This window comes from Anser brachyrhynchus (assembly GCF_964034855.1).
Source record: "Anser brachyrhynchus genome assembly, chromosome: 7".
NCBI lineage: Eukaryota > Metazoa > Chordata > Aves > Anseriformes > Anatidae > Anser > Anser brachyrhynchus.
Genome location: NC_137701.1, coordinates 16930457 through 16955074, shown reverse-complemented (window position 1 = coordinate 16955074; position 24618 = coordinate 16930457). Strand labels below are relative to the sequence as shown.

The 24618-nt window shown below is 41.4% G+C and overlaps 1 protein-coding gene across 10 annotated transcripts in view; it reads left to right on the top strand.

Annotated features, from left to right (window-relative positions):
• UBE2E3 (ubiquitin conjugating enzyme E2 E3) overlaps positions 1-24618 on the top strand; it is a 61062-nt gene that overhangs the window by 759 nt on the left and 35685 nt on the right. For 3 of the 10 annotated variants that reach the window (XM_080601090.1, XM_080601093.1, XM_080601092.1), the window contains 2 exons: positions 580-782; positions 2941-2991. In XM_080601090.1, the coding sequence (XP_080457216.1) occupies positions 589-782; positions 2941-2991 (245 nt within the window). In that variant the 5' untranslated portion in view covers positions 580-588. Of the gene's footprint in view, positions 1-61; positions 193-579; positions 783-2940; positions 2992-24618 lie in introns of those variants that run through there. The other 7 variants (XM_080601096.1, XM_080601097.1, XM_080601094.1 and 4 more) reach the window with 6 other exon arrangements.

The window sequence follows — 24618 nt, the reverse complement described above, 5'->3', positions numbered from 1 at the left end:
CAGCCCACGTTCTCCCCCCCCCCCCCCCCCCCCCGGCGCCCAGCCCTTTAAATGCACAGAGCAAGTGTATGTTTCGCTCTGAAAGCAGCCCAAGTCTCGCTGGCAATGTATTTTCTCCGAGAGAGGGGGCGAGGGGGGAATCTGGCGTTTGGACCCAATAAAATGCTCTGCTCCAGTGTAAATATTTACAGGGTATTAGTGACTTTTTAAAAAACATTTTCAGTGAGGTCTGTTATTTACAATGTGTCATAAGTTATTAATGTTGATTGCCTAAGTACCCTGCTAAATCTGTCTCATGCCTCAGAACAAAGTCGACAATTGGCATATTGTTTAAAGTATGAAAAAAATGCGAGTGGGTTTAAAAATGGGAAATATCTGTATTTTCAGAAGTGTAAATACTGCGTTGTAGCTGTCAAGCTGCAGCCCTTGCGAAGGAGACAAAGAAGCGGATCTTGGTCAATTTCTCAGTGAAATTGACTCGTCTCCAATTTAAGTGTTCCTTGGAGCTTGGGGAATGGCGAGAGACTGTCCTGCCTGTTGTACTAACTCTGCCTCTTCTCTTCTCCTTCCCCAAAAAAGTTCCCCACGATGTCCAGTGATAGGCAGAGGTCAGATGATGAAAGTCCAAGTACCAGCAGCGGTAGTTCGGATGCCGATCAGAGGGATCCACCAGCACCTGAACCCGAAGAGCAAGAAGAAAGAAAACCTTCTGCAACCCAGCAGAAGAAGAACACCAAACTCTCCAGCAAAACTACTGCTAAGCTATCTACTAGTGCTAAAAGGTAAATGCGCCAGTAAAGCGTTCCGTGGTAGTTTTGCACAGTGCGTGGAGTCACGGTGTTCACCTCGCGCTTTTCGAGGCAGAGGGATTCTTGTAAAGCTGTGTGGGAAATAGTGAAGTACAAACTTCTGTAGTGCGGGAGCCTGCCGGGAAGTATCTTCGGTAATCCAAGTCTTATTGGGGTGGCAATCACGCAGGCTGGTTGTACTTCTTTTGAAGAGTTGTTTGAGAACTTGGTAACTTACAGGCCGGCTCGGGGGGCACCTCCGTGCCTTTCACGTTTGTAGAAATGAATGAGAGAGTGTCAGCTTCAGGTGTCTTTTTTGCAGAGTTGGTTTTCCATCCCTTATTGGTATAGGGTGGAGTCCTCCTGGTGTGTTTCAGCCTGCAGCCTGATGACAAGCAGTGCTCTTTAATTAAAGAAGTCGCAAAACCCTTCTGTGGGCCTTCTGACTAGCTTCTTGCGTCAATGTACGGTAGAGCCTTGCGCACCTTCAAGTCACTGTTTTGTCCTGGAGTTCTTTTAGGAGAAAGTTAGGCAAGTTTTCTCCCTCAGGATCTGCAGATTCAAACCATGGGGTTCTTCAGGTAGCCTCTACCTTTAAGTATCAAAATCTTAAGAAACCTCGCTTGGTTTTATCTGTTACGTTTTTATTTGCATACAAGTTTTCTGGCAGTCCAGCTCTAAAGACATGCGCGTTAATCATTTTCTGTAAGTTCAGCTGTGTGAAATAAAGCAAACTTTAAATCCCTTGATTCCAGTTGTCTTCTGAGAAGAAACATAACTTTCCAGTCTTTTCCCTGGAGATCCTTTTCTGTACAAATATTTACAAATACATTGTAGCCAGAAGACCTGTGGAGTAGCTATAGTAGCTTTGAGTTTTGCTTACTTGGTGTGAATACAGGGGTTCAGACTTGTAGGAATGTTTTAGTATTTTTGCATTGTACTTAAATTCGGTAAATACTTTTTGAAATGTGCTAGAATTGCTGCAGAATACGACTGGGTGACATTGATGACTTTTTACCTTGTTAAAGAAACCCTATAAAAGAGGACTGGCTAAAGAAGGAAAAGTTCTGGAAATGCTATGTAGATTTTGCAATTTATTGTTACTTATCTTTTTTTCAAATGCCTGAGGTCCATCATGTAGAAACCCAAGACAGCTTTGTCCTCTTGCTTTTATTTCAGTTAATTATTGTAAGTCCAATTCCATACATCTCAAATAGTTCAGTAGTCTGATCAGACTTAACGGGAGTAGTGCAGGGGCTTTCAGGGTGGTTTCTGTCAGCTCGCGTTTTACCACTCGCTATTCGTATGGAAGAGCAGTCTTGCTTATGTGAGCCTTCTTGTCCAGAGAATTCTTACTTGTGATTTTAAAGAGGAATTTGCCATGAGTCTTTTAAGGTTACACCTTGTATGCGTCTGAATAAATTATTAAATCCACCAAAAGTTTTCAGTATTCCTTTTCTGGACTGTAACACCTTGGGAATGGTTGTTACAATGTAAAGCTAAGCACAGGTTATTTCAAGCTATTATGTCGCTTTTTATCATGTAAAATACAGCTACTGTATAAGGCTGGGGGAGGAAAGGCAGGAGAAGGTGTGGAGAGGAGCAAAGTTGATCTAGAGAGATCATTCCAGTAACAGAGACAGCCTGGCAGATCTGCAAATCTACTTTTTAAACACCCTGAAAAGCAGGAGGTCAAAATATTGTCAAACGAATGTGTTTGCTGACAGCATGGTTCACTTCTTCAGCCTCGATCACAGCTCTGTTGCGCTGGTTTTAAGTCATTGTCAAATGTGCTTGTATAGCCTCCCCCCCGCCTCATTTGCATATTAGCTTGAAAAGAAAATCTCTCTGGTAAAAAGTGCTCGGATATGAAAAAGAGTCACTTTTATGAATACTTGTAGGGAATTTCTACCAAACTCAGCCGTGAGTGTTCTGTTTGTGTACAGTATCGAGCAGGAAAAAGCTGCAAAGTTTCTCAGCTATGGGATTTGGGTTATGCCTCTGAGAACAAAGAGGAAGCAGCCATGTTAGCATTACTGAAGGCAAAGCCAATCTTGCATTTAACTGCATGGTGGTAGAGGGCAGTGTAATTCCCTGATTTATTCTATAGACTATCTCAAATGCTTTGTGTCTGTTCTCATTTCACCAACAGAATCCAGAAGGAGCTAGCTGAAATAACCCTTGATCCTCCTCCTAACTGCAGGTATGTAACAGCTTCTTAAATTGTGGACAGTGGCAGGAGATTAATCTGCTCAGGCTAACAAATGGGAAAGTTCGTGTTTACAGCTGGTGACTATTAGACAAAAAATGCGTACAGTGGATTGAACAAGCATAGGGCACGTTTGATACTGAATTTTGGTATTTCATCTGCATGTTGTAGGTGTAGTCATTTGTGATTTAAGTACATAGTAAAATATATTCAGTTTATTTTTTGTGGCTGGTCACTGTCTTTGTGAAACATTGATTGTATGAACTTCAAAATACATGGAAGCTTTTTACTTAATGTCTGCATGTAGTTTGAACTGGCCTTTTGAGTGCCGGGTTTATAGAGTTATCGCTTTGTTCTGAAGCAAAAGTAAAGGAACTGTGTTTGATTTTTATAGGCGTTCTCTTAGTACGTTGCTTGGTAGTTAGATGAGAAGTATTGCCTTTAAATTTATGTTCTGTTGGTCAGAGTTGTAGTCGCTTGATAAAGGATGTTTTTAAGGAGGTTCCCAACTTGAGAGACATTTCTGTTGGTTTTTAGAAAACAAAGTCATAGGCTTGGAAGGCTGAGTGATAGGGTCTTAGTTGAAGCGAAGGTAACTCGAGCACTTGATCTGTAGGAAAGTTAAATAGTAGCATAGCTGGCTAATTTCCTTAAATCTTTTACATGTTTTACTTTTGTTTAAAAGATGCATAAAAATTCTCATTAGCTGTGAACATCCAGCATTCAGATTTGTGCTAAAACTGCATTTTAATAATGTTGCTTTCATTTGATGCACCTCAGTAAGCTTTCTGACTGTAAGGTTTCTTCAGATTAATAGCTCGTGTGTAACAGCAAGCATTGTACACGTGTTAAAAAAATGCTGGGAGTGTTGTCTGATTTTACGTTAGAATTGTTTGGCATTTTGAATAGTTGGAAGGGGTTGGTGCAGATCTTGTGAATTTGGTAAAATGTGAGTTGTTCTCCTATCTTAACAAGCTGGGAGAGGCAGGGACTAACCAGAGCTGCGTTTTACTGTTTTTGTTGTAAAGGTGTCTTATCATGAGGACTATGCTGTAGATTGCCTGTGGCAGTCTGATGTATTTGCATGCAGGGTCAGCGGGATCTCCCTCCTCTTCAGTAGAGGCAAGCTCTGTAAAGCGAGAAAATGTGGGGGGGTTGTTTGTTTGGGTTTTGTTGTCGTTGTTTGTCACTGTTGCTTTTTAATAACTGTCCTGTTACTGGGATCTAGCTCTGTGTTTGTCATTAATTTTGTTCTTGGCCCCCTAAATGGGGCATGGTAGGAAAGAAAAATATATGGAGGAAATAAAACACTAATGCTTTTCCTTGTAGATAAATGCTGAAAAGATTACTGTAGCAGTTTCAGGTACAGCAAGTTACAGCTTGGCTTTTCGAAAGAGAAGCCTCCCCCCTCACACTTCCCAATAGCATCTGATGTTTAGCGCCTTGGGAAAGCATGTTCCTCTGGTATTAGCACAGGAGTGTTGCACAGAATCTTTCTTGTGAGCTGGTGCTACCAGTTGCCCAGGAATGCTGTTGAGAATGATGAAAAACCTTCAATGTGTCTAAAATTATTCTAACTTCTACAGGGTGTAAGGGAAAAGATATATATATATATTGCCAGTGAGGAAGCCAGTGCTTCTTTTCTTGCAAGTATTTTTGAAGAGAAATTCACCCTTTAATAAAGAGCAGCTATATGATGAATGTATTTTTACCCTCCACAGACTTATTAACAAGAGACATTAGCTTCTTTAACAGAAATTCTGGGTTTTCAGGATGAACAGTTTGAACAGTTTCACTGCCCAAAGGATTACCATTCCATTGGAATTTAAGGTTTAGAAGGAGCCTTTTCGGTATCAGGAGGTAAATGCAGCAGTGCAGCTTGCAGAGCAGTTGAAGCAAAAGGCTTGCAACATGATTTCTTATAGGGTGCAGTAGCACAGATTAGACAAACTGATGCAGCAGGCATTTGACACTCTTCATGCAACAAGGAGCAGAATGTTACTTTTTACATTTCTTGTAAATGTTCTTTACTTTTTTTATACACATTTAAAAGCCTGTAGAACGTGGGCATATTCATGTGTGCTTTAAAAATTAAAAAGCCCTGTGTTGTAACTTCTCCCAAGGGGATTTCTTCATGCCAAGCTGTTTCTCCCGCAGTTCCAGAACGCACCCTTATCATTTGCAGTCCACATGTTGCAGGCTTCCCAGGAATATAACCGCTAGCTGATGCGGTTGATAGTCCTTCTGGTTGCCCAGTTATTCAAGTAATTAAAAAAAAAAAAGGCATTTTTTAAAATATGATATTGGCACACAAAAAACAGTAAATGTAATTTTAATTGAGTACAATGCAAATACTGAAGAGTGTGTTGAACTCTCCTGTAGTGAAGTACATGCTGGTGGCTGCTGCTGCTTCTCACCTGCCAGTGTAACTGCACGTAGAGTTGCTCCCTAATCCACTTCTATCAGACTGATCTGAGGTTGAGTTGGCAACTTAAAAATGACACCAACCGGTTGCACTGTGATTCTCGCACAAAAGATGTGTAGGTTTCCTCAGCAGTTAAATTTCCCACAGTCACATCTATTACTATAACATCTGTTTTATTAAAATGCCAGAGCCCCAAGAGAGCCCCATTCTTGGGTGTGCTGAGCAGGCCTGGGCTGCACATTAAGTTCTATTTTAGGCACTGGGATAGCAGAATGACAGGCAAATTAAAAATGTCTAAAAAGCATTTTTTGCTTGCTTATCTCAACAGTGGAGTTTGGTTTCTGATTCTGTTCAGTTAATTGGGCAATGAACTGTTAGAAAAGTCACGTTGTCATGTTTGTGAGTGGTAAACACAAACTGCATCCTGGGGGGTACCACGTATAAAATCTTAATGCTGACAGCTGTACTCTTTAACATACAGTAATACTCAAAATTCTTGTGGATTTTGGTGAGATTTCCAAGAAAGATAGAGCTTCGAAAACAATAAAACTAGATTTGGTCTTAAGCCACTAAAGATGATGGGAAAGAAGTTAAGTACTGCTTTCTCCTCGTGTTTTCTCCTGGCTAACAGAAGAGCACAAAATGAGTCAGTGACTGTCCAGCTGTAGCACCAGGGCAGATAGGTAAACCCAGGTCACAGGTATCTGATCCTGTTTTTTCTTGCTTTTGCTGGCTTAACTCTAAGTTGTATTACTTGATGCAGTGTGCTGTATTTAATTTCTTTTGTGCTTTTAATAGCATAAAGCACAGCTAAAAAGGTCTTGGCCCTATTGCTCCTGGGCAGCTCAATTTCAAACCATGGCCAAGCGCTTATACGTGCTTCAAGGTATGGAAGTGTGCCAAAACCCACCATTGCACATTCTCAGAAAAATATTGCAAAGATCTTGCACGTAATGCGTGGTAAATCTGTGCTGCAGAGATGCTCTTAAATAGGTTTGACATATCTGGAATAACTATTTTCAGTTCATGGCATAAAACTGCTCCGAGCGGAGGGCAGCACGCTGTAGCTGAGGTTAGATCTGAGTCTGCTGTTCTGACCTGCGAGACTTGGAGGCTGCAGCTCAGGTGGAGCAGGGCACAGCTGGCTCCCACCCTCCTTGTGCTCCCTGGATTGTAGCGTTGGCACGAGTGAGGCTGTTCCCAGGGACACTGTGATTTACAGCAGCTTCCTTTAGCTGTTCCTGGCTGCTCTGCTGATCCACATTAGCAAAACTACGTATTCCCTGTTGTCTTTTTTCACTCCTCATTTCCACTCCAAAATTAATCATTGTTCGTCTTCATGAGAAGGTTGTAGAAGTTTGACCCAATATTAAATATATTTGGTAACACCCATGCCAGCGTACTTTACAGTTTATGTTCCATTTTGCAACAAATTGAGTTTGGTGTAAACTTCGGAGAAAATGAAAGCAAACACTAAAATCAGTGTATCCACTGAGAGCTTGATTCATGTGGTTTAGAAAGAAATGAGTTAAGATAGTGTGCCTTTCCCATGTCAGTGTGAGAATTTGAGCATTTTACGGTCTATTCTGTCAGTTGGCTTTAATCACTTCTCTTTGTTAAATTAAAGATCAGACATCTGAAAGCAAGTGGTTAAAAGAAAAAAAAAAAAAGGCCAGACAAAGCACGTGCTGTAGAGCCCCAGTCAGAGGCAGCTTTCCTCCTCTATAGCTGCTGGGAAATGGGATTTCTTACCAAGACAGAGGTTCTTGGATCATCCCAAAGGCTCTCTGCTCTGTCTCATCCTCTTGCTAGTGAGTGCCTGACTGAACCTGATCAGTCTGCTGAGAAGATTTTTCTCAACAGGGATTACTATCTCTATTTATTTTCTGGCCTCATACTCTAATATATACTAATGTGATTTCTCAAGCGGTACTACAGAAGGTAGCAGTTGATGATTTTGCTGTTTGTGCCCTCTCCTAAGCTTGCAAGTATGTTGATAATTTATGAGTAGCTCATTTTAAAATTACTTATTTTAAAATAACACTCCAGAGTATGTGTACTGAGCACAATGGGCAGAAGACGTAGGGGTTTTGTTTCAGTACCGCATTCTTGTGCTTCCAAAGGACTGCATTTGCTACATCTTGGGCTAATTCTGTGCTGCAGAGTTTTGCCAACTCAACCCCATGGTCTGGAGTTTGACACAAAGAGAAATGCTTGCAAACCCCTGGCAGACAAATGCTTTTACTGGTTTAGTTATGGACCCACGAATCCAGACGTTTGTAACTGTCTCACTGTGGTTATTACCCCATCTCTGAGGAAGCATTGCAGTATATATTTAACGCAATATTGTGAAGGTATTCTTCAGACCAGCAATTTAAGCTCTTTCAATTGAGCTGTCTGAAACAATGAGAAGCAATGAACAATTGCTCCGGTGGTGCAGGCTCCTTTATGTGCAGAGAGAGCTTTGGGCTGAGCACCCTTTCACAGCCTTGTGTTAGTGAGGAAGGTGCCACAGATAAGCTGGTAGAAGCCTTCCTTTTTGTTAACATACTCTATCTACAGTAAGGTTATAGGCAAATGTTTACTCTGCAAACAGTTGTGGCTATTGAAGATGTTACTGCACAGCTGTGGTTTGCTCCAGTTCTGCCATGGGGGGTGAGTACTCCAGTCAGCAAGTGAAGCTGGCTCATCTGATAGTGCTACCCACGGGGAGGAAAAAAAAATCATCCAAGTTTGCTTAAATGGTTTAAATAGGTGATTGAAATGAACTCTGCTGGATTTTTCCTCCCTCTCTTCAGAGTAGGCATTGTTCACATGAAGCATTTTGTCAGACACATCAGGATGTGAATAAGTCAATCCGTTCCTTTGTCTCTCAAATGTAGTAAGTTTCCATCTCTCCTTTGACAAAGCCAGGCGTTAGTTTTGTTACTTTTTTGAAATCAGTAGGAGGAAGAATATTCTGAGTGTAGTCAAATACAGCAGCACAAATGCATGCCTAGGTCGTCACATGTACTGTTGTGGTTTTTTCATAGAATAGAATTTCAAAGAATTCTTCCAATCAAGCTTCTGGCTTTTCAGATCAATGGCAATCTCTTCAGTTGTGCATTTGTACTGTTCATGTCTTATTGGGCAAATGTCTCATGTTGCTAAATATTGAGTCTCAAGTATAAAAAAAAAAAAAAATTCAGTTTGGCTTGTTTTCACCTCTGTAGTGAAAACCCCAACTGTGAACACTAAATGGTTCCCTACAGAAGGAGCTGTTGATTGAGGTAGGTAAGAGACAATATATTAGGAATGCATGCAAGAATGCCCATGCTGAAGTTGAAGGAGCAAAATTTAAAATAATGAAAAAGGCATCCAAACCCTAGTTGATAATGTATCTTCTGCTAGCTATGTTGCACTTTTCTGCCTCTTCTTGCCCCAGCACTTGCTCGCCACTAAATATAATAAATCCATGCTACAAGAAAAGAAACCTGAAGTTTGCAGAATGATTCTGAGAATACAAACCCACGAAATTATTTCTAACACTTCCTTCCCTGTACAGAAGTTTGCAGTTGCAGTTACAAAAATACCATTAAGAGGGTTCACAAATCGTGTAAGAACATGTTTGAAGTAGTTCTCAAGTGAATATTCAAATACTGCTTTTTAGTATTGTCCAGCTTTGAACATAGACTTGCAGTTCCTTCATTGTTAGTCTCTGAACGTAAATCAGTGGCTCATAGTGATTTAAAAATCTGTTTATCTAATGATAACCTTGATTTATTTAGAGCTATTTCTACTAAGCAGCTTCTTCCATGCTCTTTTTTCCCTCCCCTTTCCTACAAGAAGAGTCTAGTCTAGGTCAGGCTAGCAAGGAGTGGTGTAATTTAGCACAGCAATCAGAAGTCGGTATTTTTTGTCCATTTGTAGTAACAGCCTCATTCTGCTATCTTTACATGTGCAGAGTGGCTTTTACCTTATTTGCCAGTAGTCAGTGAAACTGCTTAAGGAGTAGGGATGAAACAAATTTAGAAAGACATTTCAGTAAAACATTGAAGTGTTAAGTTTTGCTAGAGTGCACTGTTATTTAACGTGCTTTTATTAAAAAATAATGCAGCAGTGGAAGATTGTAACTCCTGAATGTATTGAATTGTGAGAATATTTAAATTACTTTCTTTTCAGTTGAGAGTGGATGAGAGATCCACGAACTAAAATTGCCTCAAGTGTGTGTGTGTTTTTTTTCTTCACCCTGTCCTAGTGTTGACCTCATTTGAGCTCTAAACCTAGTTGTTGGTTGTGTTGTTTTTTTTTTTTTTTTCAAAAAACCCCACACAGTGAATTTCTCATGCATGGCATAGTTAAGACAGTGTTATGCAATACAAATAAACTTTTCTACTCATAGGAGTAAGTTTTTATGCCTGCAAATCTGCAGATTAGGCCCTTGTGTAAGCAGTGTCCACAGTGCTGTCATACATGCTCTTAAATGTCTGTATGTTAGTCGTAAGGTCTTATAAATCTTTCACCAGTTTTCATTAGCAGTAGTCTCAAAATGGAAAAAAAAAATCGGCCATCTATCTACTCTGGAGCTGCAAAAATAGTTCAAACGCTTTTCACTCAGCTACTGGTGTTACAAAACTGACCCTCATTATTTCTAAGTTTTGTGTGGAAACAATAGAAGAGCCCAAGATGGGCCAGTCTGTTTAAACAATTCTTTAAGCATTGTTGTGCAAAAATTTGTAAAAACCACAAAGTAATATGTCCTTACGCGTAAGGACAAATCTGCTTTTTAAATATCCATTTGTATAACTGCACAAAGCCCCTTCAGGCTCTGTGATAAAACTAATTAAAGTATGCCATATATATATATATATATATATATATACACACACACACATATATATATATTTCTTTTTACATTCAAACTGTGCCTTGCTCCTCACTGCCAACCTGTTATATTTAATTTGTAATAAGCAGTGTACATGGCAAGGTCCTAGCGCACTGAACGCCTTGCCATCAGATTGATTTGTCTGTGTGTATCAGTTACCCTTCTTTGATTTGATATTTACTTTTACAGCCTCAGGACACCTAATTTTAACTCAAATTAACAAAGTGCAAGTAGATGAGAAACAGCTAAACTATGTTAAACCCTTTATTTAGAATTTGTCATCTACTTCATGTAAAACTGATGTGTGGAGATTTCCTGCAACAGGTGTAACTAGGCTTTGCAAATATGTGGAACATTCTGAAACAGGTAGTACAGGCATGATGGAAAATACTGTAAGCGTGTTTTGAGTTAGGCTAAGCAGGCAGGAGCAAGGATATCTAACTACTGGCTGGGACAGGAGCATGCGGGCCATTAAACTAGCCACAAACTACACTGTGACATTAAATTGATGCCTTCTTTGAGCCAGTAACTGCTAGCAATGAACGAGTCCGAACCTGCTTGCATTAGCTTGGATTAATTTTCTACAGTGTCCCCATGCAGAGAGCGTTCTATACTATTAGCAGGTTCAGAGCTGTGGTTGAAGTGGTTGTTAATTTTATAACACTTACTGTAAAACAGACTGGTCAGATCTGTTAGGAGCTCAAATCGAGATTTACTTGACAGTGTTGAAACTGCTGTAGTTAGCATCGCTTCCAGGAGCAAATGGAGCAGAGATTGCCTTGATGAAACACCACGGAGAACTGCAGTTACCAGTAGCTCGTGTTCAGGTTGGAAGGGAGTGTAGGGAGAGTCTTTAGAGGACCATCCTGCAGTCCTTAGTCACTGATGTTTTCATTATTGACTTGGATGCTGGACTAGAGCCTATAAATGTTACATTTTCAGGTAACAGCAAAGAGGAAGTGGTTACAGGCACTTTGGAGGACAGGACTAGAATCCGAAGTGACATGGGCAAATGTAGGAAGTGACCTTAAATACATGCAATAGCACACAATTTAATAATGAGAACTGCAAGGCACAGCCCTTTAGTAGGCATAGTGAGCTGCACAAATCCATGGGAAAAAAAGGCTGGATAAGGAGCAGTTCTTCAGAAGAGGTGTAGCAGGCCTGAGGATCGTGTGCTTTTCAGGAATGAACAATACTAGGCCACAGCAAGAGAAATAAATAGAACAGCAGTCACAGTAGGGAGATGTATTAAAAAAGGAAGAAGTGTTGGAGACATGGTGTATAAACTCATCCCATTCAGTTCAGCAGTAGTAAAGGCCAGCTGGAGAACCTTATCCAGTTTTAAGCACTACACTGCAAAGCGGCATGGGCTAGCTGGAAAGAATACAGATTAGAGGAAAGAAAGAATAATCTGTGGATGTATAAGAAAGTTGCTGCAAAGGAGATACAGCAATTACTGCTACTCTTGTTGGGTGGTTATGGGAGCAACTTAAATTGCCATAAGGAAGATCTACGGTAGACGTTTGGAGTACCTAGCTATAAAGGCAGTATGCAGAAGGAGGTGGTGGCTCTGCATCACCAGAGGTTTTTAAGAACAAAGGTTAGTAACTGTCAGGGACTGTATGGGTATAGCTGATCCTGTGTTTAAGCAGGAAACGGACTAAGTGACCACTTAAGGACTAGTTTGACCAAGCTGTCTGTGGCAGTGGATTTAAGTAACAGTGTTAAAGGAAGGCTCATCAGGAAGTGATTTTCCCCTCATTTAAAAACTCTGTTGTAATATTTCTCTCTATTGTAAATGATAGAACTTGGGTTCTGTCATTTCAAGCAACAGCAGTAACAGCAATTATTTAAAAAGTTGCTGGAAACAGTTTTAGTCCTGTTGTCAATTAAAAAAAAAAATCACCACAGCAAATATCTAGTGATTTTTCTGCTAATTATTTTTTTTTTCCATGTGGCTTCATTTTCGGTTTGGGTCCAACCCTACTTTCTTTGCACAGTCAGCATATTCTGCTGATAACTAGGAATAAGCTAGACACATCTCATGTTCTCCAGGGGTGTATCACCACTGTGAGAAACTAATAGCACTGGTTGTGCAGTAGATCTTGGTTTCTGTTGTGTCCTGTGCTCCGTGCTTGAATTTTCAGCTTTTGTTCCACAGGCATATAAGTACATCTAGCACTGAGATAAACAAAAGCAAGGGACCTTTTTTTCCCTGCTTTACAGAGGCAAGATGCAGTAGATATGCAAGCCTCAGTGCATCTGTGCACATGCATACCGAGTGGATCAAGTGCGTCAGAAAACAGTTGTGTAGCATGCTGCCCCTGACCAAGAGTCTACCGTGGATCCTATCCCTAAGCACCCTCAGGAGTCAGGGCTCAGAAGATTGTAGTGAAACTGTAAGCAGCCTGGCAGGTTTCCAGCTGATGAGTTAATGCTGCTATAAACTTCAGTAGTTCCTCTTTGAGGCATGCAGAAGGGTGCAGACACTGGGAAAGTAGCCAAGAAAGGCAAAGAGCAGACAGCAAAGCTAAAGGCCAGCCTCAAGGATTCACAACACAATTGTCTTCGAGGTGGGATCCTCCCATGCCAGAAGCCCTCTCTGTAGCTCCAGCGGCAGCACGGGAAATTGGTAAGCAAATTAAGGTATGCATTCAGTGCAGAGCTAGCCTGACTTGTCCGTGCTTGGCTAGCATAGCTTGAGCAAAGGTAGCTGCTATCTGTGCCCAACGCTCCTGCCACCCCAAGACTGGATTAGCAGTACAGGGCGCTGCAGGAAGCAGTGGGCTCGCAGTCATGCCACATTAGTTCATTGAGCTTGAAGCTGCAGCCAGGCAGTTTATTTTTTAACTCAGGTTAGCACTTCAGTCTCAAGCTTAGACAAGGAAGTCACCAAAATATTGAAGACTGGGTAAGTCTGTAGAGCAGAGCATCAGCAGGACAGACTCCATGGCGCAAATGAAAAACAAACAGCAAGCAGCAACATCAGGGTCTTCTTTTCTGTAGGGAAAGCTAGCAGCAGAAAGCTATTTTTGTTTGAGATTTAAGTAAAGCATTTAGCTTGTAAATGCTTTGGGCAGAGTGAGTTTGAAAAAAAAAAAAAGAAAAAAAAGTGTTGCAATAGATCAGTAGGTGCGCAATAGGAGACCTGTTCGGCTGATGATGATCCTTGCTGTGAAGCAGCAGCTATTGCAGCAGACAATGGGCAGCTAGATTCCTCCCCACGCACATGCACCTCTTCTGACAAAGGACTTGTCCAGCCTGCAGTCACTGCCTGGGGTGTGCTTGCGCTTTAACCAGCTTTTGTCCTTCTGCCTGGTGGCAAAGAACCCATTGTGGCTGTGTTTGTGCTCTGTGGTGGAGGTGTACCTTGTGCTTGTCCTGGCTTCTGCGTGGATGCCTTGAGTGTGCCTGTGTCCATGTCAGTAACGCCACTGTCAGGAGCTGTGAGGGGCGTTACAGCTATGGTGGGACATCAAGGTTTTACTAACGCCTCCCTCAGCAGGCACCTTAGGGGCCCAGGGAGCCAGGCCCACTACAGCACAGCCCACTTAAACAGTTTCATGTTTGGTGTTTTCAACTTCAGCATCTTGGGAAAGAAATGAGATTCAGTTTAATTTCTAGTCTATAAAGCAAAAGCAGGGAGAAGTCTTAAGAGACTAAAATCTACTTGTAATGAGCACTGTAACAAACACTGTATTCCCATAGAAGCAAATTTAAGTGATCTAAGTTACCCAGTACAACCTACTGCACATTAACCATAGTCTGAGTGATTAAACTGAGTTCTTATGCCAAAGGAAAGAAATACAGTACCAACTGAAGTTCTGCAAGCCTGATTAAACAGTAATCAAATCTGAGAGGGTGATCTTCACATGATAAACTGTGTGAAGAGCAGTCTATGGCTGCAGAAGTGTTTGCTTGCCTGGAGTAGATACTTTGTATAGAAGTAAAATCCCTACAGATTTTACACTGTCAGATAGTGCCATGTGGCTTCCCCTTCTGCCACAGAGTGCTGTGGTCATTCAAAGACTTTGAATAGCAACCTTGCTGTCGCTTCTTCAAGTCTGGTTTGCTTCTATTTATTTGTTTGTTTGTTTATTTCTATGAAGTGACTGAAAGCCATAGTCACAGATGGTGTACTTGCTTCTGCCACAGCAAACACGCCACAGCTCGGTTATTTAAATAAGAAACAAGTTACTAAAGTAAAATGGTCACAACAAAAGCAGAACAGTAGGAGTGCAATGATTCATTTGATAATACACAGTATCAAATCTTAAATCAATGTGGAGAGACCAATTACTTTTCAAATACTATAAAAGGATTTCTTTCCAAGTACTTTGTTTGTTTTTTGTTAAACCAGTTTGGTTTTGGAGTTGATTTTTTTTTTTTGTCTTATGAATAACTGAAACAAAATAATTTCTTATCACTTAGAAGGCAAGCTAACGGTAGCAGTTGTTGATACTAAAACAACTATTGCAGGCTGAGCACTGTGTGGTTCTCCTAGATATAAAGGGCATTCCGGGCAAAGTTCCCATAAAATGGGTGTGCCTTATTGGAAATTAGTGAATAGGGGGGCAGGGATGGAGGAAATAGAGATACGAGTTGTACTAACTGCATAAACGTTCTGTCATCGCTTTATTTTCTTTTGGTAAAGAAAGCAAGCTCTGTAAGGACATGCCTGAAGTTTGACAATGGTAATTCTGATCTGGGTAGAAGGAACTGAGAACTGTTATTTCTTATGAATTGCACTTGTTTGTCTTTTGTGTGATTGTTCTATGTTTTACATAAAATGTCGAACAAAATATAGAAATGATTATTTGCTTAATTTAGCCTAACGTTGTGTGATGGTGATTTGTACTGTTCTGCCTAGTGTTTTAAAGAAGGCAAAAAGGAGGAGCTGATGCTGCAAGATGCACCTATATGAGATTTTGCAGTTTTCTTTGGAGCCATGACATAGCACTGAAGTTGTACTTACCTATGTAAAATTCAGCAGTAGATTCTTTAAAAAGATAATGTTGAAGAAATAAACTTTTTTTTTTCCCCCTGTAGACTGAGGCAGATGAAGCTTTGCTAGCCTAGAAATCATAAGCCAAAATTTCTGTCCTCACACGTACCCAGGCTGCATATAACATCAGAAAATACGTCTTTGGACTTGGGACCCTGTTCAGGGGCAGTGTGGGGATTTTGTTCCGGATTCCTTGGCTGCCGGCTGGCGTGGCTGCGGGCACGTCTCGCCGTGCATCTCCCTGGTACAGAGCTCACGGAGCACCTGGCTGGGCTGCGCTGGGCTGTGCAGAGAGCAGGCAGTGCCAGCAGGCTGCCTGCCTGCCGTGCCGGCTGCCCGCGGGACGGGGTCGTGCTGCGGAGGGATGGGGCTCCTCGTCTTCTGGACGTTACTTAGCCCTTTGTAGCTCCTCTGAGTTGCTCTGTGTGTGTTTGGTGTTGTTAACTGAGGAGCACATGGTGTTTGATAAGCTGTAAATGGCTACTGCCTAATTTTCATGCAAGCAAGATTGTACGAGAGGTTTGGGTAACTCCAAATGCACTACTTTTGGCCAAAATCAATTTTGAGATTCCACCAGCAGTAGCAGCGTTACACACGGATTTGGCACGCTTAACTTTTCTTTACTCTTGTGTTCAGATTCAGACCTTTGAGGAATAAGTGTTAATGAAATCTCTGATCTGAATTATCAGACCCTGCTGCGCTTGCACTTTCTTTTGTTTTTAAACATGGCAATAAGAAGACAGGAGTGACAGTGAGCAGAGCTCGTCCTGCATCCGAGATAAGCTGGATGTCTTTCGTCTAAAATCTGCCAACCAGGCTGGGAAACTTTCCAGTAAAGGTGGCCCGTGCCCACCTCAGTGATAGCAGCTAGTTTCAGGACACTGTTTAACAAATCCTAGTGCACCAATTTAAAAATCACTTTGGCATTCTGCTTCTTAAAAGTCAGTGAAGAAGAGCAGATACTTAGGAGAGGCCATATTGCCCCAGGTCTCAGTCAAAATCCACTGATGTCCAGAAGCATTCCAGGTTTGAGTTTAAAAGATCCATGGACTTTTGAAGTCTGATGGGGGGGAAAAAAAGGAACAATAACTCATGTAGAGAGTACTCCACGTAGCACAGCGAATGCTGTTTCTGAAAGTAATTGTATTGATCATTTTCTGAAGTTGGTTGCTGATCACGAAAATGAGGAACCTGTTGCAGTTAGTTCTGCAGCAGATGTCATTAGTGGTGCATGCTTGATGAGCAGTGGCTGTGAGACACCGTGCTGTAGCTGCTTATGCAGAATCTCTGTTAGGTACAAAGAAAGCTGGCAGAATATACAGCTCTGAGTCATCCTGGCACTACTGGAGTGCGTAGCCATGGTCTTTAAGCTAAACCCTGGATTTTATTCCATCTGTATGCAGAACAGGGCAGGGAAACAAACCTTTGTGCTTCGCAGTCCTAGGGCTGCTGTAGACCATATAAATTTCACTATCTTGAGTGCTTTGACATTGCGCCACCTGCACATGGTCCTAAGTGACCTCAGCCTTGGATAGGAGCAAATGATTTTCCGAGGTGCCCCAGCTGTGCTCTGAAGCCAACAGCGCGGCACGAGCTGGGGTCACCTCTTTCTTCCAGGGAAAAACTCTATTAAACCAGCATGTTAATTGGGTAGCCGTGCATCGCTCGAAGTATGGCTCAAAATGAGTGTGCTAAGCAGTGCTGTGCCTCTCTCAGTTAGCAGTTCCCCTGATTTTTCTAGTCTTGTGCTGAGTCTCGGTGGTGGAGTCTCCAGTGTTGTTAAAATAGTTATTTGGGAAAAAGATCTTCTTCCCAAGTGAAGTGTGAAAGACGGAAGCTTTACTCTAAAACCTTTCTGTTCTCATTTTTGGTGTCTGCAATAAGTTGTTCCCTGCATTATTAATTCTTCTGGCAGGTGGAGTTAATTTATTTGTGTATTAGTCTTCATGCTGCTGGATGAATTATAGATTTAATTATGGTCCAGGTGCTCAGAGCTTTGCTGTTCTTCAAAAAGTGAAATATAAAGGTAAAGTAAGTCTGAGTAATTTTTTGGCTTGTTGAATAAATGTAAACATTGGGAAACCATGCCAGAGTATAAATAAAGAGAGGATTTACTTTGCAGAGAATGTCGTTATCTACTCCAGGGTATTCTGCTTGGTGGGGAGGATTAGTGCTCTGTGTTATACTGGGACACACCTTTTTGCAGTTACTACTGTATGCAACAAAAGATTAAAAACTTCTACCTATAATTCCTTGTGCTTTTAGACAAAGTCTTTTTTTCTGCAGTTACGGCCAACTACAAACTGCAACATTACTTATTTATTTGTGTTTGTTTCTTGCCCTAAAACAGTTTTCCGTCATACTTTCCTTCAGTCTGTATGAAAAATTACTTTTTGGATGACATTTAATTCCATGAGAGCCCTTTTCATAACTGGTTGTTCATGGTCAGGCCGGAAAACAAGATCCATGAAAAAGTGTAATTTCTGCACTTTGCAAACTTATTTTTTCTGGCAGCTGTAAAGCTACTTTGAAAACTTGAATTTGTGTGCTCTCCCCACTAACATTGGTCCTTTAGCATTAGATCCTTGGACGCTGGCTGTCGAAGCTGCATTTTCTGGTGCGAGATCTAAAGCTTTTCCTTGGCAGGTATTTAAATGCCAGCAGATCAGAGCTTTCTTCCTGGTGAAGGGCGGTGACGGGTAGATGCCTTCCTGCTCACTACTTGACGTCAGGGCTGCAGAGCCGCAGCCCCCCGGCCTAGAGGGGCAGCGCCTGCAGTGTGGGCAGGTGCTGGACAGATGCAGCTGCTCCCCGGTTCCTGCGTGACTTCTGTGCGTGGCTGGGAGCTACTTCAGTGCCCTGGGTCCCGAACAGCATCCTCTTCCTGCAGCACTCGCATCCTGTCGTGGTCGCTGTCCGCTGCCCCAAGACTGCAGTCAGGGCGCTTTTATTCCTTGATGTTACTAGGTACGTGGGTATCTTGATTAAAGTCTTTGTTTTTTTTTTTTTTTTTTTTAAAGCATAACTTCAACTGTATATATATCTGCACATGTGTGAATGTATGCGTGCATACAAATAAGCTCTCTACTCTGTGAAGAGAAGAGGTGTTTCTCTTTTACTGAGATTTCAAACAATATTTGGGCAAGGGGCAAGTGTATGAGCTATGCTAATTCAGTGGGACTCACTTCTCTACATTATTCATTTCTGCATTTTTAATTACTGCCTTTCTGGTTTGTGGCCTTGAGTCAGAAAAAGCATACCATGCCTTCCTCACCTTTTCCAGGAAAACGTGTGTGTGTGTGTGTGTAACAGCTTTTCTGAAGGGAGTGTGAATTGGCCCTGTTTCAGCTGCCACTAAACATCACTTGGCAGTGCCTGTGGAATAATACACGTGTCTGCTGCTGTACCTGGGATAAAAAATAAAGACTACATTTCGTAATAGATTTAGCTATTTTAATATGTCGTTATATGTGCAATAATATGAAATTTTCAGATGAAGATAAACTGTCTAATTTATCCTTGCAATAGTCCCCTTTTTGCTCCTTTTCATTTTGGGGGTGGAAAAAATCATATGATGATTTCATTTTTCTTTTTGGTACTGCATGACCAGTACCCTCAGAAGTCTGCTCTTCCTCAGACAGAAATAATGTTTGATGTGTCTCCTGAGAAAGCAGCCAAAAGTACACGTTGTGACCTCATCTTTAAGCTTTTTCATTTCCTTTACTGACACTTAATGAAGTTACTATCACAGCCATTAAAGATAATTTTATAATACATTGCAAAAGTAGATTATGTAATTATTACAGTTTCTTGTTGTACTGTTTAAGCATGAAGTATTGATGCTGATTCTTCATTTTGGTCTAGTATGGCAATGTCAGTTTGCTCTGGTTGTTAGTTATGAAGTGTGTTCAACATCTGAGGTGGTAAGGAGCTTGTTTGGGGGGAAATCCGCATGTTTTAGAGCACCTTGATATTTTGGGTTTGACATAAAAAGTTAGTGAAATTTCAAGTACCACTTTGTAATGTGTCCGTATTTCCCACTTTTTCTTTGACGCTTAGTGCAGGGGCACGTTTCCAAAAGTTTTGCCAGTGTTACTGGATTCATTTCTGCTTCATTGGTATTGGCATCATGAAGAGCTGTACAGCCATGTGCTCAGCGTGGCTCGTGCTACTGGGCCTGGAAGGGGATTCTCAGAGTCAAGCTCTCTTGGTAGGTGGCAGCTTTTGGCTGGGAAGGTACACATACCATTTCTTAATTTGAATACATCTTTAATGTGGCTAAGTTTAGAATAAGATTAGGGAGTAAACTCTTCATACGGATTTTCCTATTACAGAGCCTAAATTTAGATTCTCTTTTATATAAGGATAATGTTAGATCATGAAGTACCTGCGTTTTGTGGGAGGTTTGGGAATGAGTGGAATAACAGTTCCACTCACATATAGGCTTCAAGTCCTTTGCTCAAGAAGGAAACGCAATTGGTGTCAGCATGTTGATTTGATGGAGTGCAATTATAGGAGGCTTTACATAAGTGCTGGGTGTTAACTCAGAACCCTGTCTTCCTTTGGTACATTTGTTCATTGTCGTGTCCTTAGGTTATTTAATAAAACATGCAGTGAAATAGTAGAAAAGCTCCTAGACTTTGTCTTCCAAATAGCTATTGCTGTCAGTGTTAAGGCTCTTCATGTCTTAAACCAAACAGTCGTTTCTTTACAGCAAATGTGTGATTCTGAAGAGTTATTTACTCTTCACATGTTAGTATGTATTTTTATTTAAAAAGTGAATTATATAGATTGGGACTTTTCCCTTTGGAAGTCAAATCGAGTGCACTGTAATTTCTGGGGATAAGAGTGATACTGTATAAAATTATTCCTAATATTAGAAATACAGAGGAAAATGCAAAACAAGCTGATGCCACACACTCCTCAGATTTCCCGTGTTTCTGGTGTTGACTGTCTTAGTGGACTTCACACATTCATTTTTGTATTTGTATATAGCTGCTTAGAGTGGTGTGGTGTATTAAACAAGGTTGGCTTTGCACCCCTGAATTGTAATCGGTCAGATCTCAGTACTGCTCCTAAACATTGGTTTGCTGTAAGCACACTACGGATGATCTCTGCTTAGTGCTGAGGAACTCTTTCCCTGAAAATCGTGTGCCTTTTCAATGTGTCATGGCTCAATTATCACGTTCAGTTTTGGCTGCCAAAATAGCCATATATATTGTCTAGCAAGTGACAGCCTGGGCCTTTATCTCTCCCTGGCTGTTTGCCAGCTGTTTAATTGAAGCCCTGTGTTTGCTGTGTGTCACATCTTATGGTGGTCTATTATACCCAGCTAAAACAATATTTTGAAAATGTTTCAAATGTAAACTAATTCTGTGAGACTTCACATCCTGTTATTTACACGATCTGTTGAGGATGCAGTGTAGGTCATTTTTTCCTATGAATACAGACGTTCGTACCTTAGGTCATCTCATGAATTTCCAGGGCAGGGAGAAACAAGACGACGATGCAGAAATGCTATCCCAGCCCCTTGAGAGAAGTAATTAAGCTGTACGTTCATCATGTAATTTTTCATTTGTTGCTTCAGAGGCATTTTTAAAGCCAAATGTTTTCTTTGTTCTGCCCCTTAGAAAAAAGCACGGCTATAGATATAGCTGAGATCTCAAGGGATCAAGGGTTGTGTTTCTTCTCAGATGTTCTGGGTGAAATCGGTGCTGGACTTTGAGTGAGCAGTGTCTGAGAGAGGCAGCGAATGATGCGGCTGCTGTAAGCAGCACATTGGGTTTGGCAGCCGTCTGCTTTCCATCAGGAAAGACTTGAGGCTCACGTTACTCGTGGCAGAGCTGAACTACTGATTTGTGTCTTGGCCCCGCATGGGCTGGGGGATGGAGCCACACGGCGCAAACCCAGGATGTTGGAGGACTGAACACACCGTTATGCCTGAGTGCGGGGGGAATCCTCGGACAAAGTACAAATCCAGGAGAGCTCTCCCTGCTCACCTTTGCAGAGCTATTAATCTCTTGCTCAGTCTCTCTCAAAAGAGCATGTGTCTTGGGGAATTACAGCTCCTGGGTGAGATTCCGATGTTTTCACCTCAGAAGCCGTGAATGTGCATTAGCTGACATTCTTGGCTATGTAGATTTTTTTTTTGGCAGAAACTTTTCTTTTCCGCTGCTTTAAGAAATCAGGATTTGTTCTATTGCTTGTTCAATAAGAAGACTTATCTGTTTAACAAGAAGGAAATGATAAAAGTCTTAGGAAACAGCTTTACAATTTTAGGTCAGAGGAGTACAGAGCAGAAGAGAGCTTAAGATAGATCCCATTTTTGTGCTGAACTCCAGACTTATAATTAAGTAGTAAGTGTTGACATTTTAAAAAGGAGATAAAAAGATAGCCTGTAGGCAGGATTAGATCTACAGATTTTTTTCTTCTTAATCAGAGGGGAAAACAACCCATTTGGATAAAGCCATCTAGCATTTTGGAAGATGTTTAATATTAAAATGGGCCTTTATAAAAGGAAGTAACATTGTTGGAGTGCTCTTAAACCTGTTCTGTGGAAACTGTAGTATTGTGTGTGTGTGAGTAAAATACCCAAGCATGTGCGTGCATGTTTTTTTCTCGTTAATCTGCTAGAAAAAGTTCTGGTAAATGCACCCCCTGCCTCTTTCAGAAGCTGCCCTGTTTAAGTAGGGTAGTGGAGCATTAAACAATACCCAGGAGAGCGCTGTGCACACACCGGGCAGCATGAGCGTGAGTGGTTGTGGCACTTCTGCTGTGCTGTCCCTGTGTGTCCTTTCAGGAAGCACATCACAACAGCTGCTAGCAACATGCTAGCATTGTGGCAGGACCTACATAATTCTGGTAGTTTTACTATGTGACCAGTCTATCTAGTGTCAAAAAAGGTCACTTTCCCATGCCTGAGTTTCTGCCTGACTAAACTCTTCCCTGTGCCATTAAGCTTTCCCGTGAGTGCTGTATTGAGTATATTTTACAAGTGAGATTCTTATGTCTTGAATTGCAGTACTTGCTGGGGAATCTAAACACATCATCAACTAAGTTTTTTTAAATGTGCAGGTAGTCGGTGCTGAAAGGTAACCTGACAGAAATTCTTAGTATGTACATGCCACTTGGTTGGTAAGGCGGGTGCGCTGCTGAAATTGAGATTTTAGGCAGCCTCTAAAACAGGGGGAAAGCATGGCCTGAAGCAGAGCGGGGGCAGAGCAGGTACCTGTGCAACAGTTGCTGCAGTGCTGTGGAACAGTGCAGAACTGTGCCATCAAAACACTGAACTGGCAGTGTGAGCTTGGGGTGAGTCTGGACCGGCCGCGGTGCTTGTGCCTGAGGGTTTTGCTCAGCTTTCCATGCAGTGGGCTCTGTTTCTTCCTGCAAGTCTGCCTGTGCTTACACCTTTATCCTCAGTTTCTGACTTTTCGCATCTTGTCCCTCCCTCTCCCATTTTCACAGTTGTGAAGTGAAAATCACTGGGGCTGAACACTGGATTTTTTGGTGGAATATTTGTTGTTTGTTTGTAGTTGCTTTTTCTGGGGATTCAAAAAAAAAAAAAAGGAAGAAATGAGACATCCTCTCCAGGAACGTGCAGAGTGTTCAGGGCTAAAGCAGGCCATGAAAAGGGACACTTCCCTTTCTTGTCAAATTGGCTTTGGTTTCTCAGATCCATCACGCTGGAATGCAGCCCTGAAACGCCAATTTTCTTGTGAGGAGGAAGCAGAGCCAATTGATTTAAACTTCTCCTTGCGTCTGCTGGCAATTTCCACCAGAAGCTAATTACAGCTAGCAGCTCTCACCAGCAGCTGACCAAGTAGTCCCCCCCTCCTTAAAGTAAGCAGTGAGTTTAAACCTGCACAGGGATTGTTTTTCGCCTTGAGATTGTAAGGCTGGGGTTAAATTCTTTAAGCAGTTATTTTACACACGCCAGCAGAGATCTTCAAAAATTATGTAAATCATTTTATCATACAAATAATATCTGTAGCTGTTGCTTTGAACTAGAAGGTAATTTACTGGGCTTTGCGCTGTATCTCTGTATCATTTCAAGACTACATGATGTGCATGTTTAACTTCTGATGTGACTTCCCAGCTCTCTCTCTGTATTGTAAAATACATAAATTACTTTGGGGTAAATAAAATGGTTCAGACCTTTTTGATAAATGTAGGTTTGAAAGTGCTTGTAGGTACTGGAAATGTTATACTTATTGAAACTGTAGTTCCACTGACATGAATTTCCTCCTGCAAGAAAACCTTTTAATAAAGGATGAGGCATGACTTTCTTTCAGCTCTCATCACTAGATGGCGTTGCCTAGTAGTCTAACAGTCGAGTGTTATTGTGAAAGTAGCTAACATTAATGTAAATTGACAGAGTAATTCCAAAATATTTAAATCTTTCAGTGTGCATGTCTTGGTTTTCTTCCTTTCTAAATCACACTTCTAATTGCTCAGGAGAGAGTGCCTCTTGTAAGTATTATTTCTGCATGTACGGCTCCTAGGCAAGCAGTCTGCTGTAGTTTCTGCTGTGTTTCTGCTCTCATCCTTGCCTTACTTGAAAGCTTCTTGAGGTCTCTTTCTGAGGGACTGAGGCTCAGCGAGACTCCATGCCACGTTTTCATGCATGGTTCTCTCTTTATACAATTAAACTCTTCTAATTTTGTGCTGAAATGTTAACGGAGGGAAGGCTTGGAAGATGTTGGATCAGACAACAACAAGCATTACATTCTGGAAAGCTCCTCAGAAGGCATATTTTTGTAAAGTATGATGTCTGCTGTTATTGCAGGGAATGTGAAATCAATGAAAGCGTTCTTTTTTCTTTTCTTGCCTTTTTTTTTTTTTCTGTTTATTTTCATGTGTTAACCACTGGGTGTTATTTTTCTGGCTGGTTTCCTGTGCTTTGTTAGTGGTCAGTCGTGCTTCCTGGCTGCAGCACTGGCATGAAAACACCATGCCTGCACGTGGGGCATGGCCATGCCTTAGGCAGGTCAGGTCACTGGCTTGCTTTTTCCCAGGCAAGGCAAGAAGTAACTTGCCTTTAATGCCAGCTGCATGTTTAGCTGAAAGCAGAAAGATGACAGGTAGGTGGGTTTATTCAGGGAAGATGGCAAAGGGAAAGGATAAACCCAATCAGCTTTTGTGCAGTGCTTCCTGTTCAACTCCATCATCTACCTCTTCTAAAATGTAAGTGGAAATTCAGCATCATTTACTTCCTTTTTCTGGTTCACCAGCATTAATTTTAAATGATCCTAAATGCTTAAAACTAGAATGATTTTTAATTATTTTTTAACCCATTGCAGTTGTATTTATTAGTCTACTAAAAAG